The sequence below is a fragment of the Euprymna scolopes genome, chromosome 29 (genome assembly GCF_053919585.1).
Source record: "Euprymna scolopes isolate OS-2025 chromosome 29, ASM5391958v1, whole genome shotgun sequence".
Taxonomy (NCBI): domain Eukaryota; kingdom Metazoa; phylum Mollusca; class Cephalopoda; order Sepiida; family Sepiolidae; genus Euprymna; species Euprymna scolopes.
The window spans coordinates 24,243,941-24,264,786 of record NC_136510.1 but is presented as its reverse complement, the minus strand read 5'-3'; the positions used below and the strand labels follow the sequence as shown (position 1 = coordinate 24,264,786).

The following is a 20,846-nucleotide window of genomic DNA, read 5'->3' as shown; positions in this document are numbered from 1 at the left end:
GCTACCATAGATGGTGGTGTCGTCAACATAAATGTCTACGAACGATCTAAGGATGTGGTTTGGAAGATCATTGATGTAGATCAGAAAGAAAGTTGGACCCAGGATGAACCCTTGAAGGACTCCAGCATTAATACTTCTGAGCTTCTGATTTCTACCCCTCAACCACTACTCTTATTAGAGAGAAATGATTTAATAGTTGAGAAGACATTTCCAGCTATACCATAACTGGAGATCTTGTGAAGTAGACCTTTATGCCATACCTTATCAAAGGCCTTTGATATGTCAAGAGCAATTGCCCTCGAGATGAAGCCTCCATCAAGAAATTCGCCAATCCTATGAGATATAACTGTAAGCACGTCTGCTGTAGATCTAGCAGAACGGAAACCATATTGCTTGTCACTAAGGTTATTTTTGCTGAGATGGTTGACTACTTCTTTATTTATCGTCTGTTATGAATACAGACCCTTCACTGTTAAAAACAGATCCCCCCCAAATTTTTTGTAATTTTTCTTCAAGGTTATGTAATAATAATACTATTGTTAAGTTAAAAGAACAAATAGTTTGTTTTATTCAAGTAATAAATTAATAAAAAGTCGAAAGTTTATATCAGCATAATCATTCTGAAAACGGAAGAATGTCAGTATTACTATTCTATATTAATAACAAAAATTGCCACAGAAAAAAAGTGTCTTCCTTACGAAAAAATTCCAAACAAGAATAATTGCATTATTTAATTAATTGGAATTCATTATTGAGATGAGTAATTTGTATTATTTATTCATTTATTTATTACGGACTATTATCCTCATCTTTAAATTGCTGTTGCACAACGTTTTACCTGACGATGGCCAGAGGAATAGTTGGTCGAAACGTTGGGAAACAACAACTTAAAGATGAGGATAACAATAAATAAATGAATAAATAAGAATAATTGCATTTGCAAATAAATTAAACCAAATTACAATTCTTTTTTTTTTTCTTTTCTTAACAATTCTTTTTTTTCTCTCTTCTTAACAACATGAACCAACACTAAAGAAAAGAAAAGAGCTAAGAGAAACAAAGGTTTTCAAATCAGTCTCTTGGTGGAAGCCATGTGAAGGAGTTACGGCCAATGATGTAGGAAACTGATATAATCTCAGTGAATGTTATTTCAATGTCCGTTTGCATCAATCATTTCATTAAGTTAGAAAATTAAGTTTAAGAAGTAAATAAATAGATACAATAACGTTAGTCTCTGTCTCCTGAATAAATTCTCTACACATAAAATCTTAAAGAAAACTTGCTGAACGTCTCTGTGTATTACTTTCTCCATGAAAGACAAGTATAAGTATAAAGAATGCACGCATGTATAAAGGTTTTATTTTGTTCCTGCAAATGTTCTATAACTTTTCAAAGTTTGGTACCACTTAAACTGTCACAGAAAGTTATTTATGGTTTTAGAATTTTTGGAAAATCCTCCTGTATTAAAAGATTGAGAGTAATTTACGTCCAATAACTTTATAAATAAAGATTTAAGAATTCACCTTAACCAGTGTTAGTTTTAAAAGAATCTGGTGCAATTAATAATTTAACGTCTAAGTGATATTTTGGATCAAACTTTTGAAATTCTACTTAAAATAAAAACTCATTTATTTAAAAAAAACAAATGCTATAACTTAAAAAAACAAAACAAAGAAAAAAAAACAAAGAGGTCAAAATAAAACTTTTTAAAAAAAATTCTGAATTTTTTTTAGATGAGGCTTGATTATTCATATTATTTGGATTCTTTGGACTACTGTACACATCTTCCAAGGGTCCATGGTGCAGTGGATAGAGTACTTGGTGAAATTCAATCGTAAAAGTTACATTCCTGGAGATTTAAGGTTCAATTCTCAGCAGAGTTGCGAATTACTTTTATCCAGTCATGGTTAACGGAATGAGAGCATGCTACCCCCATGGATTAAATAAGGGGTTCCGTTCGAAATTCTGTGCAGATTCCCCAAGTTCGACAAGCTATACCTGAAGAAAGTTGGAGGTTACAATGACTGAAATGTTGTGCAAATGACACTCGAGATGAGAAGAGAATCGAAATAATACGAAAAGATTTCCGTACAACACTAGGTTGGTACAACTAATTTCCAATAAATAAATATTTGTAATTTACCTGTGCTCCCCGAGAATAAGAACGGAAAATTGTACAGAAACGTCCTTGTCCTGATGTATCCCTGGAAAATCGGAAAAAAAAAAACATTCATTAAGTATCAAGCATTCAAGTATACAAAGAAAAAAAATTATAATTTAGCAAAGAAATAAAAATTATATCATTACACATATATTACATTACTGATGTTCTAGCTTGACGTCCAATGGACGGCATATTCTAAGTTTATACATTTTTCCACACTTATAGGGAATGGGATCCATACAGTTCTTAGTCATCACGTTTTTTTATAAGAGACTTGATTCGGACGAAATGTTTTCGAGGTTTTGAATTGCACACTTGAAATTAGGGAAAAATTTTGGTTGACTTCTCAGCAGCTGGTTACGCCCTTACATAGGTTCATATGGACAATACTCGTTTGGATTTGGTTGTTTTGTTTTATGGCATATAAACCCTTTTCAGATTAATGCCAAATCCAATAATTTTTGCCCTAGAAAAGACATGATTCCATTTCCATTTGATGAAAATCAGTATATTTTTTTGTTGCAAACCATCTACTAGCTAGCCAGTTATGTACAAATCCCAAGAGTGATAGGAACCTTCTGAAAGTGACACAATGTTCAATGAGCTAGATCGGTTGGTTGGTTGTTTTTGTTTTACTGCATATCAACCCTTTTCAGGTTATTTAATGCCAAATTCAAACATCTTGAAGAAAAATTTTTTAATAGAATATATTTGTTGTTTTCAAGTCGGTTTCTATTTAACCCATAGTTGGGACCCTAACAGGTACTACCACTTCGGTAGTATGCAATGCAAAACCGGATGGTTCAATGCTTGAGGGCACAACTCAATGCAGATGACCCTCTTGGGGTGGTGGAGCGGAAGCCCAAGGCCGAGGACACTGCCAGGAAGACCCGGACCAAGGAGTTCATGGAAAAAGTTCAGGCAATCATTGATGAAACTCTCCAGAAGCCTATTTAGCAAATTTCCAAAGACTTAGGCATCTCACACACAACTATGAATACATGTGTGGAGGAGGACTTGGAGTGTAGATCCCACAGGCACCAAACAAGCCAGAGAAGACAAAGAACCTTATACTAATCAAGTCCGTCAGGTTGCTCAACAAACTAAAGCATCCCAAAAAGCTAAACAGACTCTGTTTTCTTTCAGATGAAAAGAACTTTTGCCAGAATCAGGTGCACAACAGGTAGAACCATTGCTGGATTGCCACAAATAACAGGTACTTGCCCAGGGTGATGAAAACAAAGTTTCCAGCCACGGTTATGATCTTTAGTGTGGTTTTAAGTGAGAGCCACATCATGTCACCTCACATCTTCAAAGTTGGCTGGAAAGTTAGCACCAATGTGTACCTGGATGTGCTGAAGAGTGTGGTAGCCCCTTGGTGCAATCAAGTGGCCGCTAGCAGACCCTGGGTGTGGCAGCAGGACTCAACGTCAGCTCATAAGCCCAGCTTTGCTTCAGAAAGAATGCTACCACTTTACACCTTTCTCTCACTGCCCCACCCAATATTCTCCTCCGACCTGAACTTGCTGGACTACTTCGTTTGGTCATACGTAGAGAACATCACCAACATGACCTCTCACATCAAAGACAGCTTGATCGCCACCATCTGCCAAGTATTTGCCGAGCTCCTGTCGGCGCTTGTAGAAAAGGCATGCTCCCTGTTCCGGACCTGTATCGAGGTGGTGTCTGAGGTTAAAGGTGGTTACATTGAATAGATGTCCGCTCTACTACAATCAAATTACCTGAAGTAATTTTTTTCAATAAGTTTCAAAATAAAGTTGAAGTATTGTTTTGTTTTTTTTTTTGTTTTTTTTTTTTTTTAAGGCGACAATTATATCGTTCCACTCTGTATTTACTTATGGTGTTTGATTTGGTTGTTTTACGTCATATCAACCTTTTTCGGATTATTTAATGCTGAATTTAGTAATGTCCGACAAAGTTGTCATGTTTCAAGTTCTTTATATCTTGAAATATTTATTCATGGTGTTTGGTTTGGTTGTTTTGTTTTATGGCATATCAACTCTTTTGGAGTTCAGTCATTTCAGTAAATCTTTATGCTCCACGATCTTAATATTTCCAAATATTCATGTTTGATTTGGTTGTTTTGTAGAGGAAAATTGTTTTCACAACATGATTATGTTTTGCAAAAGGGGAAGAAAATAAAAAACAACAATATCAACGTTTGGTGTTTTTTTAGGTCGGACGAATTTTGGGAGCCTCGAAATGAATCTCTAGATGTGTAGAACCTTCGCTGGTTCAGCCATGCGCTTCACCAAAACCCAGGTGACCCCACTTGTGAAGCCATCAACTCAGTACCACCAACAGACTGGAAGAAATGCTGCAGTGGCCAACTCAAGATCTGGCTCAGGATGGTGAAACAGGATACTGAAATGATCCTTGGCCCCCACCTCTATGGGCTCCGCTGATGGAACCACGAATTGCTTACGCTTGTAGCGGAAACAGCTTCTGACTGCCATGCCTGGTCAGCCATTATACAGGATGCGGTGAATTTATTGGATGGAGCCGGCCCAACTGATTCAGAGTGAATGCCGCAACAAGCATTAACCCTTATCCCTGAGTGGCTTCCGGGCCTTGATAAGTGGTCATCACTGTGTAAAAAAAAAAAAGCAACTACAACTAATAACTACTTATTATTGCTATAATTTTTTTTTCTTTTGATGAGAATAGTAGTTTGAATGATCCCAATACAAATTATAACTCTTCATCTTAGAAATCTACTTTAAACCAGTCCCTATTTGCCTCCCCATGAGGTCAGAGTTTGATACAATGGTTGATTTTTTGTTTTTTTTTAATATGAGGAAAATCCAACTTCCTAAAAAGGGGCACTCCGAATAGGGATGAAAATTTAATTGTTTCAGTCTAGAAGGACCCTCCCCACTCCATCACTAAGGACAGAACTGATTAAATGTAGTATTAGAACAGATACTACACTTTGATAGTCATCCTGATTTGTTTATAGGTTGTTTGGTTGATTAGTTAAGAGTGTTTCTTTGAATGGCAGATATTTCTAAGGCGAAAATATTCAGTAGCAAGCGAGGACTCAACACAGACGGGTTAAAAGGTGTTGGCAGTTACTATTCACTTGTTTCCTCACAAGGGCAAAATTAGAAAGGTTGGTTTTTAATGTTTCATTTACATAGGAGTTTCTGCTGATCAAGGCCCAAAGGGCACTCAAGGATACAGGTTAATGCATGTGTGGTGATTGAAATCGGATAGAAATTGACTATTTAAGGGGGCGGCTCACAGAGAATTTGTTTACATTGGACTTAAAGGCGATCATGCTGTAGTCAGCTAGAAAACAGTTTAGCGGAACAGAGTTCCATAGTTGGGCAATTCTAGAAAAGAAGACTTGTTCATGAAACTTGCATTTAGATTTAGGCACAGAGAGAGTGCAGATATTATTGATAGTGGTTGTAACTAGACGAGTGTGTTTTGTGATAGTTTGTATAGGGGCAGAGGGCATAGATTGAAGCTCTGATGAGCATCTGCCATGAAAAAATGATAGAGCTGGGGAAAATCTAGCTTCCATAAAGAGGAATTCTGGATTTGAACAAAAATAAAATTTTCCTCAGTCTAGAAGGATTTTTTTCATCAGTGACTGAAGGCAGTTGGTCAGCATAGCAGCATTTATTAAAGTATGTGTTAAAAAAAGTAATTGTTTTTTTGGGGGGAGGGAGGGGGGGGAGAAATTTCAAAATGAAAGCCAACAATGAGATTTTTAATAAATTTTAAATGGAAAAAAAAAAAAAAAAAAAAAAGATTAAATCTTTGAACATGAAGAATTAAGATTATTTAAAACGGTTGTTTACAATTGAATGAATCGTCTTAAAAATGAAGAGAAAAAAGACCTAAAAAAAAAATGAAAGAGTGGGAGAAAAAAAAAAGACTCCAAGAAATCACGATCGATGCAATTACGAAAGAAATTAGAATCTCACATAGTGACTCAGCATTTACAAGCCCAAAATAAATAAAAAAAATAAATTATTGGTTAGAATAAAATTACAGTTCATTAAGTTCAAAAGGTTTTGCATAGAGATTAGGAAAATAGTCAAAGAGCTAACCGATTTGTAGGATCTTTAACATGGATGGAAGCAAATGAAGAATTTTGTTAATGCTATTCAACACCGCTAAAATCTTGTAAAGAGTTGGTATAAAAAAAAAAAAAAAAAGATTTTTCATTCCTTATATATTTATATCAGTGTTTAGATGATTCACTAGAATTGGAAAAAAAAAAAAAAAAAACTGGAGCATTTTGAGATATCGGAATCATATCAGAAAGATTTTAGCTTAATTTCCAATTCCGAAAATGATTTTTATTTTAGTTATTTTTGGCAAATTAGAAGAACAATCAACTCAAATGATGTCTGGTCAGATTCAGTCTCTGATATTAAACTTCATCCGTTAATATAATTTCCAGTGAGAGTTTCAGTTTCTCAATCTTTTTTTTTTTTTCTTCTTAAATTGTGAGGTGAAAGTACAGAATAGTTAACAACCCATATCATTCATGTTAAGATTGGCTTTCTAAATAAAATTATTTCAGCACGATCAGTAAACTGCAAGAGATTATTTAGAAAGCCATTCTTAACATGCAGAGGTGGGAGGGGGCTTGTTAACTATTCTGTATTTTCACCTAACAATTTAATAAATAAATTAGTACAAAACTTGGTAAACCACAAGAGTAAATGACTCAAAACAGGAAGTCATTAACATCAGGAATTAAATCTGACCGAATAGCAGCATTTGCTGTAGACTTGAGTTGGCCATTCTTTCGATTTGTCTATTTTTTATTTTTATTTAAAACTTCATTTTCCATCGCAAGTACTACTGACAAAATGATAAATATTTATTGATTTTAAATTACCAGTAAAACTAAAATTGATAGATTATAAAAAAAATTAGGTAAAAATCAGAAAAAAAAAATATGGTATGGTCAAAATGGAATAAGCAAATAAATAGAAAAAAAAAAAAATAGAAAAGGACAGTTTTTTGTCTATTTTTCTTCTTGCAATATTTTTTATTTTTAACATTAGTTACTTACTAGTCGATTTGTATTTATTTTTTATTTTTTATTATTTCTTTTAATACCAAATACCGGTCGACTATGTTCAATTACTTATGAAAATTTCAAACAATATTTTTTCGACTTACAACAAATTACAGCAAATACGTTTTTTTCTTTAATAGAAATCACTCTAGACAAGGCATGAAACCATGTGATATACAGAGATAACAATAATGGAGAACTTATTGCAAATGACAGGAGACGTCTATTGACTGTAGTCTTTAAAAGACCAAGGTAGAGGGAAAATAGTCAACAAGGAAAATAAAATCGTTAGTTACCTCATCATTTTCAATCAATTACAGGAAAAACATTTGAGGAAAAAGTAGTTAAAAATATCTATTCATGCAATGTATGCTCTCTCTATAAATGTATTTTTATTTTTGCAGAAATATATGCACCATTACCTGGGTTTTTACAGTAATTTGAAAATTTAAAAAAAAAAAAAAAAAAAAAAGAAAAAAAAGAAAAAAAAAAGAAAAAAGAAAAAAAAGAAAAAGAAAAAAAAGAAAAAAGAACAAAAAGAAAAAAGAACAAAAAGAAAAAAAAGAAAAAAGAACAAAAAGAAAAAAGAAAAAAAAGAAAAAAAAGAAAAAAGAAAAAAAAGAAGAAAGAAAAAAGAAAAAAAAGAAAAAAGAAAAAAAAGAAAAAAGAAAAAAAAACAACTCTATAACTAAATATTTAGAAATTAAAAAAGAATCAGAATCGGTAATTGTATCAGAACCGAGAAAAACATTGGAATCGTCCCATCACTAATCTATGCTTGGTTTGTAATCACAACATTATTATTCTTGGATTTCATTTGAAAATTTATAAATGGTGACATAGCTCAAAAGAGTCGCCAAAACTACACGAAGAACATTCATTGTAAAAAAAAACAAGTGAAGCATGCACATGGTCCTCCGTGAGCGCACAGTGAACGAGGCATACAAAAAATGACTAAGTTCAGCATTGCACACCCCCCCATTTAGTCCCAAAATCCCCAGGGGATGTCAAATTCTGGTGAAAATGAACAAATGGTTAAGTTTTAGGCCTTAACATATGTAAATTTGAGTTCTACACCATGCAAAAAAAGAAATGACTAAGTCCATCATTTGTCCCTCCCCCAGTTATTTAGCCCCAAAAGTCCCCAAGGCCTTAACATATTTAAATTTGAGTTCAGCACCATGCAAAACTGCTAAATAGACATACACAGAAAATTTGGGACAAATATGGTAAAATAGTCCCAAAAATGGAGTGTTTTTATTAGCCTTAAAAGAGCCCCTGGGGCACACCCAAGAGTTATCGCAAAGTATAAACAAGCAAAATTATATAGAAATCAGTTAGTTACAATTTTTCAGAAAGTTTTATAAAAATCCAAGGCATCAATTTTTTTTTTTAATAAGCACATAAGATTCAATTGTAGCCATTTTTAATTCGAAAGGCACCCCTAGGAGGGCAACCAGAGTTTTCTCAGAAAATCCGTTCTATTACCTTTTTACTCATGTCATGTTTAATGTTTGTGCAAAATTTTTTAAAATTCCAAGGCGTAGTTATTGAGAAAAGTGCGGACAGACGAACGGAGAAGGGTGAATTTACAGGTCCACCCTCCTTTTGTCGGGGAAACAAAATTGGGAGAATGGGCCAACCAACAGCGTGATAAAGTATTTTCTGAATTTCAACCCTAGATAAAGAAGGCTCTGTAGACATGCTAAAAAGAGAATCACTCCACTGTGATCAGGGGAGAATTATAATGGCTGCCCAGAATCAAGGCTTGATAACCACTGTTTTTAAGAAGAGGAGTGGTCTCAGCAATGTCAACAAGTGCAGGTTCTACTCCGCATGAGTAGAGAGTGTGGGCCACCTAACATCCAGTTGTAAGGTTCTGCTGATAGACTGCTACTACACAATGTAACACAATGGAATGTGTAAATATTTTTTACTGGACCATTTGTAAAAAGTTGAATATCCAGTATAGCAGCAAGTCCTGAGAACATATATCAAAAAGAACAGTTGGAAATAAGTCATACGCTATCCATTTTACTATGCAATTCCTAAAACTACATACCTAGAAAACGGAACTATTAAACATGACATAGCGATATGCGGCAAAAAGGAGAAGGAAGCAACCTTAGTAGAAGTTTGTGTCTCCCAATGATTCAGAGTTAAACAGAGCTGAGGGGGAAATGGTAACGAAATACCAAGGTCTTATGTTTATCATGAAAAGAAACAAAAAAGATCTCTATCATTCCAGTAATCATAGGAGCAACCAGATTCATGAGAAAAAATTTCAAAACTACCTGGCAAATATACCCGGTGAACCAAGTGCAAGAGAGATACAATCAATTATACTTAAAGGGACTGTTAGAATCTTAAAAAGATATCTTGGTTGAAATATATGAGATAGTAGGTGAATGTCTAGCATCCTGTAGGATCCCTCAGCCCAACTAGAACAAAATAAAAATAAAAAATTGTAAAAAAAATAAATAAATAAAAGAGAAAAAATTGGAAAAAAAAAAAAGACATTCTTCTTACATAACTAAAAATAAGCTCCATTTCTATATGAATAGTTTCTTCCCTAGAACTACCCGTCTGTGGAACACAATACTGCAGGGCTGCTTTCCAGCTGACTACATAGTAGTTTTCAAGGCCATAGATTAAAGCTGTCTAATGCAATCCAGCATGTAAATCAGACATTAAACCAAATAGGATTCAAATTTACAGAGAGGACTTTGTGGAAACTTAGGAGCTATACCTAGGACTATTTCAGCTGAATCATTGAATGGCTTCCTTGGACCCCAAAGCCACCAAATCCTAGGCCATTGTTAAGATGGCTTATTCTGTTGGCCAAGATATGGTCCTGTACAGTTCTCGGAGGTTTATCCTCCCAGGCTTTGCCTTCTTACCCTTTGAGAAGGGGGTTAGTTTATTATTAATCACCAGGAAAGGAAGAGTCTGTTAAAAAAATCAAAATGGATAGAGGGAGCCTACTGGCTATGTATGGCAATCTTCGAGTGATAGCGTTTCGAACAAACAAAACACCAGCTTCCAATTTGTCATGAGCCAGGATGGAAGTAGTAAAGCTCAGAAAACTGTCATGAGAATGCATATATCAGTGTGCAATCTGGTCTAACAAGAGAACTTGAATGCCTATTAGACATTGTCCTGGAGTGTCTAAGGTCACTGTGTACATGGGGTGGACAGGGCAACCTGGCATAAGGATATTTTTCCCTACAAGTAAACTGACTAAATATTCAAAATAACATAGCATTTGCAGCACAAATAAGATCTCCTCAGTATGGCTAATCAACACTGGCTTTTATGAGGAACTAGCGAGGGGTACCCGGCGTTGCCTGGGTGTTTGTAGGTGTGTGTGAAAAAAAAAACAGGTGCCCGTGAAAAAAAAAAAGCCTTGACGACGCGCAGTTGGAAAATAGTAAAGTGTGAAAAAAAAAAAAAACAGGTGCGCGTTTTTGATTGACGTGACGGCGATAGCTATTCAGCAGTTAGCATTTTGTGCGGGACAGTTTTTAATGAGGTCAATAAATCGGTTTGTTTGTTTTTAAAAACCCGCTCCTCCGTCTGATATGACGAAGTCGACATTGACCAAACGTTACTTAGCTCTCTAGAGACCACTGGCTCTGGGCCTGTGATTAGAGTTGAGTTTCGCTTTTTTTTATACCAAAAACCGAATGTAATGTGTGCCGATGCAGGGAAATGTGGAATAATTAACGTTTGAAAGTCAATAAAATTAAATAGACAGGCGAGCTCCGTGGTTAAGTGTGAGATATTACAATTTATAGATGATATAAAAAGTTTTAAGAAATTGTGAAGCGAGCGAGCGCTTCTCTGAAAGAAGTCTTTGGTGGACATCGAGGAAAAGCGTACATACATACATACATTTTTGCTTTTATATACATAGATGGTGAACCTTTTCCAAGTGATGTTATCTCAAGTAACAACATGAATATATATTATTATATTTGGAATTCATTATTGAGATGAGTATTATTTATCAATTTATTTATTGCGGACTATTCTCCTCATCTTTCTTAGTTGTTGTTTCACGACGTTTCGGCCAACTATTCTTCTGGTCTTCATCAGGTGGTAACCGTGACGGGCTAGGAACTCCGAATCTCCTAACTGCATTCTCAACAATTACTGCCTTCCATAGTTGTTGTCATCTCACCACATTTTAGCCAAGTAAGCCTCTGGCCGGCTTTGGGTAGGATTGAAACCGCTATCTTCAGACAACTCTCACCTGGAACCGTAGAGATTCAACGTGTCTATCCATTGCGCCACGGGCCCCGAAGGGCAATCAAGGTTGGATTTTTTATAAATCCACGTTTATTTATTATCTGATCTTCCAGGACGAAGGCCAGAGGAATAGTTGGTCAAAACGTTGTGAAACAACAACTAAGAAAGATGAGGATAATAATCCGCAATAAATAAATTAATAACAGCATGAAGTTGATTATTCCACCAGACTAGATGAATTCTTGTCTTGGAATCCAGTAAGCCCAAGAGACCACATGAAAGATATACTATAACATATTAAAGTAGTCGACTGTTGTACATGTACTAATCCAAGAACTATTAGCCATTCTTTTAACGTAAGCATATCATTGAAAACACTTGTTCTTTACATCTTCCTATACAATATAGATTTAATCTCCTTCCAAAGTCATCAGATTTAAGCCCCTTTAACACTCACACTTGGGCCTTCTGGCTAGGAACAAAGCGTAGTGTTTGTTCTAATACTACGCTTCACCTTTTCTGACCTCGATCAATGGTCTAGAAATCCTTCTAGACCGAGGCAATTTTTATTTTTGTTCTTATCCAGAATGCCCCTTTTTTGGGGGAGCTGGATTTTTCCCCACATTAAAAACCGACCTTGTGTCTAATTCTGTCCTGGGGAGAGGGGGGGCAAGTAAACAGGAACACTTACATTACACACATCTATCATGAATAATTTATATATTTTTTTTTAATATCCCCTCATCCCACCAAAAAATACATAAAGCTTAATCCAAATCTTAACTAAAGAGGTTTTTTATTTTTTTTATATCTTTATATTTTTTTTTTTTTTTACAAAAGAATCGCTGCTTATCAAGGTCTAAAGTCCACTCGAGGATAAGGGTTAATGAACGTTAGGAGGTTGGTGAGACAGCACTATAATGATCGGCAGTCTTGGAAATTGGGTAGAATTTGATTATTTAATAGAGTGTCTTAACAAAAACTTGTTTACATTGGACTTGAAAACAACTATGTTGCAGTCAGCTGGAAAGCAGCCTCGCAATATAGCGTTCCACAGGCGGGAAGTTCTATGAAAGAAACTTTGAGACACAGATGGCGAGTAAGGGAAAATTGACAGTTGTTGTAGCTAAACAAGTGTTTGCTGTGATTTAAAAAGTCTTTTTAAAAGATCTCTCCTAAATCACTGCACAATCTTGCCAAAGTTTTAATCATTTGTTGTCATTGAAGAAGCTAGTATTTACAAATAAGTCAACAAATGAAGAGAATGGCATTTGGTTTACGCCGACGTCGACAGGAAGTATGTAATTACGCCATTGTATTTAATTGAGATAATGAATCCGCTACGCACGCAACTCCTGCCATAATAACCCCATTATTTTTGCTGACTACAAGATTTCTTTCTGTTCAAACAATCTTTTCTCGGCTCTGGTTTATAATGATTGCTAAGCTCTTACCGGACAGCAAGAATAGCGATTGTCGAAAGAGCATTTACTGAAAACTCACTCTTTCATTAAGTCTTGTTTATTTCTCATCAAGTTAAACATTCAGCGTTTTGTCACCCTATAATAATGCCTAGAAAAAAAAAAAGGCATGAGGTTTCTTTGTTATAGGTTGTTTTTTTTTTTGTTTTACAGCATATCAACCCTTTTCAGGTTATTTAATGCCGAATACAGTTATTTTGAAGAAAAATTTTTTAATAGAATATTTTTGTTGTTTTCAAGTCAGATTCTATTTAACCCATAGTTGGGACCCTAACAGGTACTACCACTCCGGGTCAGAGTGGACCTGGGAGCAATGCTAATTAAAGGGTGGCTCCACACTCCTCAAAGCCTGCAAGCTGGGGCCTCGCCACTGGATATAGTTTAATGTCATATCCAGGACCATCTTTGTTATAGGAGTGAAATTGGAAATATTGACTTTCAACATTTCTGAGTTTTTGAGAGGAGGATTAATTTTCGTATTATTTTGATTCATTGGACTACTGTTTTCATCTTGAGTACGATTTTTCACAACATTTCGGTCGATATAACCTCCGACCTTCTTCAGGTGTGTGTATTTTGCCAACCCGTGGCGCAGTGGTTAGAGTACTTGGAAAAATCAATTGTAAAAAGTGATATTCTCCTGAAGGTTGAAGATCCGATCCTCAGTGTGGTCGACTGAAAAATACAATAGCGAATTACTTAGGAACTCTATCCAGTCATGGCTGACGGAACAAGAGCACGCTACCTCTGTGAAATAAATAAAGGGTTCCGCTTGAAATTACGTCCAAATTCCTGAGTTTGACAAGATACACCTGAAGAAGGTCGGAGGTTATATTGACCGAAACATTGAGAAAAATCACACTCCGTCCAATGAATCCAAGTAATACGGATTAAATTTTTTTTTTTTCTTTTTTTTTTAATTACATTTTCACCCCAAACAAGGCACATTGCCACTTTGATGTAGAGGGCTACTATCAGGTGCATACGCTACAGGGGTACTATGTAGGGAGTTGGGCAGCAAGATGTCGGTTCACATAACACTTGAACTTCTGCATGTCAGTACAGTTGGGGAAGCAAGGACCCGGAAGGGAATTCCAAAGTCTAGCGGTTCTGGGGAAGAAACTACTGGAGCTCTCCTACATCTAGGGATCTCTACTGTAAAGGGGTGGGATTTAGCTGCTTGTCGGGTTTGGCGGGGGTATTTACATCGATGGGGTACAAGTGCTTGCAGTTTGTCGGAGCATTCACCGTTAAAGTACTTGTAGAACAGGTAGAGGGATGCAACATTTCGTCGATGAGACAAAGGCTGAAGCTTAGGTGAAATTTCAAGTAAAACCAATAATATTGACTTCATTGTTATGTCACAGTAATAAACATGTCCCAAAATTACGAAAAACAATAAAAGGTAGAAAATGAATTATTAATGGAAACAGTTTTTGAAGATACTTAGCAAAAATTGAGTTTTGCTTGATTGGCCTAACAGTTTCAAAGTTCAAAGTAAATATTTACCTCCCTTGTTAAGATTCGAACTCTCCGGTTTATTTATTTTTTTTTTAGCAAAATTTCACTACTTGTGTTTGAAAATTGTTTTCGCATGATTTTTGAAATCATATCTCAAGAAAAAAAAAAAAACATGTATCTTAGAGCATAAATATAAGTACAATGCATTGTTGTATTTAAAAAAAATCGTATCTTAGTACATTTGTATCTCAAGGTATTACTATAAGCAAAATAAAACCAAATAGAAATTTCAAGTCACTTGAGAAGTTATGGTGTAAATACTGTGAGTCACTAATCTGTGAAGATATGTTCATTCTCATGATGTAAAGAAGATCTTGGTATTTGGTTATCTTTTCCCTCTCAGCTCTGTTTAAGCCAGAATCGCGGGGGACTCTGAATAGAAAGTAATCTTCCAACAGAACTCGATTACAACTAAGCGTGCTTCTTCATTATAATGGCGAAAATTGAAATATTGAATTACAAGTGAAATTAACAGCATCTACTAAATTGTCATGTCGTCATAATGAACATATCCAAAAATTACAGAAAAACAATAACGTAGAAAATTTTTTTTTTTAACCGAAACCGTTTTCGAAGATAATTAGCGAAAACTGAGTTTTGCTAAATTGGCCTAAGATTTTCAAAGTTTTTCAGAAAATAATTACTTCCCTTGTTACGATTTGAACTCTTTTCTTTCTTAACAAAACTCAATTTTTGCTAATTGTATTCGAAAACTTAATTTCTGATCATTTTTTTTGTAATTTTTGGATACGTTCATTACTGTGACGTGACAAATGAGTAGATACCATTCGTTTTATGTGAAATTCAATATTTCGATTTTTACTATCATAACAAGGAAACACCAAGGTAGTATTGATACACATTTCTAGAGGAATACTATTACTACTTTTGTTAACATACTTGGATTTATGAAATTTATTATTTTAATGACGCCCAGGAGTTTTTACCTTATTTATTTTTTTTTTTTAAATCAACTTCTCAAAAAAACAAATTAAGGCAGACATCTCTGTTCCCACAGGATAAATAATATAAGACTAACTCTAAAAATGAATTATTAAAAATAATTCATTAAAAAAATTTTTTTTTTCTGTTAATTTTTAATGTAAATACAAAAAAGCAATTTTCAACTTACCATAATTGTAATTTCACTCTTTTTCCATCCAAAAGAATGGTTGTTGTTTTTGAATGAACACCTGAAAAAAATAAATAAATAAAAAAAAAATAAAAATATAAACTAAAGATTGATTTTTAGAAGCGGCAAAATTTAAATTAAAATAAACCACAGAAAAATATTTTTATTATACAAATATGTGCTTTAGTCCAAAGATTAATGTTTGACATTTATAATTTAAATATAATTTTGGGCATGCAGCTTACGTATAATCTAGAGGTCTAGTTTTTACAAACTTTATGCATTAAATTAGACTGTATTTCAGCAATAAAACGTTGAATGTTGACTTCCGGCTTTGCCCGGTCATAAAATACTTTTAAATATGATATTATAATTTGTCCAGATTTCATATATATTATTATAGAGTCCTGATTCCAAAAGTGTAAAAAAAAAAACGTATTTGGGTGCCATGAGCTAGAATTGAAACTGAAAGCAAAACTGTAGCATTCAAAGGTGGTGATGTTACCACAGTATCAATGTGATGCGCATATGAACTGATTAAAAATAAACTAAGATGATTGTACAAAATGTGTAACGATTTTTCCAATTTTGACCCCTTAAAACTATTTTTAACCGACTAAAGATCTATAAAAGACCGGTCCATAAAAAATCCAATCATTTGAGGCCCCTAGTGTCGCTCTGCGACTTTTAGTTTCGGAAGAGATAGAGTTTGAAAATATGGAGACAGACAGATAAAGTGAGTTTTATAAATTAGATTACAGAAGAGCAATTTATTTTGTCTTTGGTAACATTTTGAACGACACCATCCCCTAATCATTGAAGATGATTTTTTATTGCATAATCTCATGCCCAGATTGACTTAGCATGGTCTCTCTGCGGTCTGTGCATTGCCACTGGTTCACCTCCATTGCCCTCTGCCCTGGCCCAGTATTTACATTATCATCTACATGGACTATGCACCTGAAATATAAAATATGCTGTGGCATTCCATCAACACTCAAGATGGTAGAGGAATGCACTTGCACCTCATTGCGCTGTACATCACATTTGGTGCTTTCACCCAGACCTCTTATTTAGATTCTGGAGGGTCCTTGTTCATCACTTTCCGGGTATGTATCAGTTAGGCGTCTTCATTTATAATTAAAAACTGATCTATGTGGCACTGTGTCCTCTCTCTGTCCGACCTTGAGAGCCATGTATTAAAATGTGGCCTCTTTAGGTAATATTCACCCTCTCTCAGCTATTGCTTTGATCATCTGATGATGTCGTTCCACTATTCCATTTCCTCCAGGCCTATAGGAGTCTCCGTAAAAACTTCTCATCTTTCAGAGTTTTATTTTTTTGTTGTCTTTTTTCAACTTTTGGTTTTATATGATACTCAAACATGGACGACAATAATTACATTCATATTATTTGGGTTCTTCGGACTACTTTGCTCATCTTGAGTGTTATTTTCACAGTTCGGTCGATGCAACTTCCAGCCTTTTTCAGGTGTATCGTGCCGAACTCTAGAATCTGCACAGAATTTTGAAGAGAACTCTAGTTTTCACCCACGGGGTTAACATGCCTTCATTCCATCAGTCATGACTGGGTAGAAATCCTACATTATTCGCAATTGTATTTTGAATGTTGCCCGGACTGAGGGTTGAACCATCTGCATCAACCATTATGCAAAAAAATTCTGTTTTAAACTTAGAAAAAATGCCACGGAAGCGTATGGAATGCTTCAGACTGCTTTTGGACCATCTTGCATGAATGGAGCATCAGTTTTTGAGTGGCATAAGAGATTCAACAAAGGCAGGTAGTCTGTGAGTGTGAGGGATGATGAGAGGTGTGAGGGGAGTAAGGAAGTCAGAACAGCATAGTTGATTGGTCAAATAAAGAATTTCATAGATGAGGACCGTTGTGTGTCTTTAGAGACAATAAGTGCACAGTTTGATGTCAGTGTGGGAACTGTACATACAATTATTTGTGAGAAACTGAAGATGCGGAAAATCTAAAAACCCTATCAAAACCCCCAATACTAATGATTACTACAATACTATCTCATTGATTACTGTAGACGCAATAACCCTTATCCCTGAGTGGCCTTCGGATCTTGATAAGTGGTGACCCCCATGTAAAAAAACATAAAACATCTACATCTTTGTCACAAAATATTTGACCAAGATGGGGATAAAGATAGTTCCTCACCCTCCCTATAGTCCAGACCTTGCTCCCTGTGACTTTTAGTTATTCCCTAAGCACAATGAAAACCTTAAAGGCTGTCGTTAGGAGACAATTGAGGAAATGAATGAGGTTGTGGTGACGAGGATCATTGACATGCTCACAAAAGGTGATTTCCATGGAGCCTTCTAGAAGTTGTTGGAACTGTACAAGTGCATTGCAACCGGAGGAGATTACTTCGAAGGAGACTAGAGTTTTATGTTTCTACTATCAATAAAAGTGCTCATATGAAAAAAGTCTGGAAACTTATTTAAGGAACCTTGTATAAATAAAATTGTGCGACTATCCTAATATGTTGGTATTTTTCACATTAATGTAACTCAATTATACATTAAATTAATTTAATGATTAACAATTAGTAGAAAATTTACTGAAACCAAAACTGCAAGAGCATAGAATAAAACATTTCTTTTATTTTTATTTCTTGTTAATAAATAATTCATTCTTTTATCTTTTCTTTTTCTTTATTAATCCATGGTCATAAAACCGTTAGCAATAGACAGAGGCTACTTATACAAAAGTTCGAAAATGTGACACAGATACATGTTCATTTATACAATTCTGAGGCAGCGGTCGGGACTGCAGAACACAATGCAAAAAGATTGACGATACATCTCTGAGCAAACACCGGTGTGATTATGCAGAAGGTCTAACGTGAATGTAATTCTTTTTTTTTTTTTAAAGTAATCTATCATATAAATCTCATCTGTCAATTTAAATGTATGTATGTTTTTACTTTTGACAGAGGCGACGGATTTTTACGAGATCGGTATCGTTTTGATGCCGACACTTCGGATTACAAATATCGAAAAATTGGCTAAAAACATCAATTCCTTCATCCTCAACTGGACACTTTTCTACAGGGAGGGGGTCGCTTTTTTTCGCCGATATTTTCGAAAGTCATCCCTTGTTTTCGATTGACTAGCCTTAATTTAAACATTCGCCACTTCCGGTTGGTGATGGGTGCAACAGCAAAGATGTCACTTTTCTTTTCTTTTTTTTTTCACGTTTCTTTCCCCCTTCGCGGTACTGGTTCGAACCTGTCTACTACCACTTTTCTTTCTTTTTTTTTTTTTTTTTGCTCAACACACACTTCCAAGCACTCAGGCTAGTTTAATTATGAAATCAAGTCCATCAGAATGCATGTCGATTGTTTTTGTTTTTGTGTAAAAAAGTCAGCTATTTTAATCTTCTATAAATAGTTGAAAAAAAAATTGGGGGGGGGGGGATTACCCTCCAAAATTTACAAGGAATTTTAAAATGTTGAATAGTCATTTCTGGTTTTTAAAATTCTTAGCAAATCCTTATGCATTAAAAGTTATTCACTTCCATTATTTGACAAATGATTGAGCAAAGTGTAGTATCTGTTGTAATACTATACAACATCTTTTCTGTCCTTGGTCAGTGAAAAAGAAATCCTTCTAGAGTGAGAAATTAAAAAAAAAAAAAAAAAAAAAAAATTGTCCCAATCAAGAGTGCTCTTTCTTTGGGAAGTTAGATTTTTCCCCACATTAAAACAACTTTGTGTGTAATTTGGTATTTATACACAATATAGACTGTGCTATTTTTAGATAGGATTTTTAGGTTAAATTCAATTTTTACGCTATCTTTTGTTTATTAAACTGTTAGATTAAAGTACAGAATAGTTACAAAACACCCTCACTCTCGATGTTAAGAATCGGTTCCCAAGTAATAACGTTATTATAAAATATGTATGAAATAAATTTGAAAGCCAAATTACAATGCAATATTATGAAAATAAACAAATATAATAAAAAATTTTTAAATGTATAAAATTCTGAAGATGACATATATCGCCGAAATATTAATTTTAAACAAGTAAATATTTGTTTATTTTCATAACATTGCGTTGTAATTTGGCTTTCAAACGTATTTCATACATATTTTATTTTAAAATTCAAGCAACGTTTCTACGACGGAAAGCATAATCTTGACTAACAACAGTATTATTTCAGCACGGTCCATATTCTGTATAAGTACCTCTAACTTTGTGCTCATCTGGAGGAAAATAAATAGGGACTCCCGAGTAACGCTGGCTAAATTACAGTATTCAACAAAAAAAAAAAAAAAAAATGACTTCATACCATTTGCCTTAGATAAGTAATTATCATCTATTATTAATGTACTCAGATAAGAAATGTTGCCCTGCGGGGATCCTACAGGTGTTAGATAGAAAGAGGGTGGGTGAGATTTCCTCTCTTTCTAAAAATATTTCTCTACTTTGTAATGAAATAAGATTTGATAATGCACACATCTGGAAAGGCTAACTTCCTTTTGATGATCAGCATAAATCATTTATGCATTTAAAAAAAAAAAAAAAAAAAAAAAAGAATAAAGGGAAAAAAAAGAGTAAGAGTTTGTACATGTGGGGTGGGGACTTTTATGTGTGCGGCTTTTTTTTTGTGTGAGTGGGGAAGAGGATTTTTTTTCTTCTTCCTAATTAATTTTCCACACAAATTCCTAACATTTTTGGAAAATAAAACCGTCAACACCAAAATGGTAGACACAAAGTGTAATCAAGAGTTCGCTCCCCTTTCTGGGAGGAGCTGGATTTTCTTCATCTAAGATAAAAAAACAAACAAATGTGTCTACCTTTTCCCCTTATGGAGGGGCAACAAATTTCAACCCAAGAAGTTTATTTGAATCAGCAATGGAATCAGAATCTGATTTTTTTTTTTTTTTCAGCCAACTCTGTATCTTTGAGTGTAATTATAACCAATCTTTTCAGAGCCTAAATTAGTATTAAAGTCCCTAGTAATGCAAGTGTGTAATAAGAGAGAGAGGAAAAAAAAAAAAAAAGACAATGACTCATATCTTTACATTTTTGCAAAATTTGAACTCTGGTATTGACATTGTAAAAACTACTGGCTCAGTAATTGTATACTCTGCCTATTCCTTTTTGCGGCAACCAATCAGATGTTTTTATTTGCGTATGTTACTGCACTTTTCGTGTACATAATGTTTACCAACCACAGTGAGCTTTTT

General features: G+C 34.5%; 1 protein-coding gene across 1 annotated transcript in view; it reads right to left on the bottom strand.

Annotated features, from left to right (window-relative positions):
* Positions 1-20,846, bottom strand: part of LOC145252548 (ras-related protein Rab-40C-like) — a 115,718-nt gene that overhangs the window by 27,006 nt on the left and 67,866 nt on the right. The window contains exons 2-3 of the mRNA XM_080112100.1: positions 15,615-15,675; positions 2,144-2,204 (exon numbers count right to left, since the gene is read on the bottom strand). Coding sequence (XP_079968226.1) covers positions 2,144-2,204; positions 15,615-15,675 — 122 coding nt within the window. The remainder of the gene's footprint in view (positions 1-2,143; positions 2,205-15,614; positions 15,676-20,846) is intronic.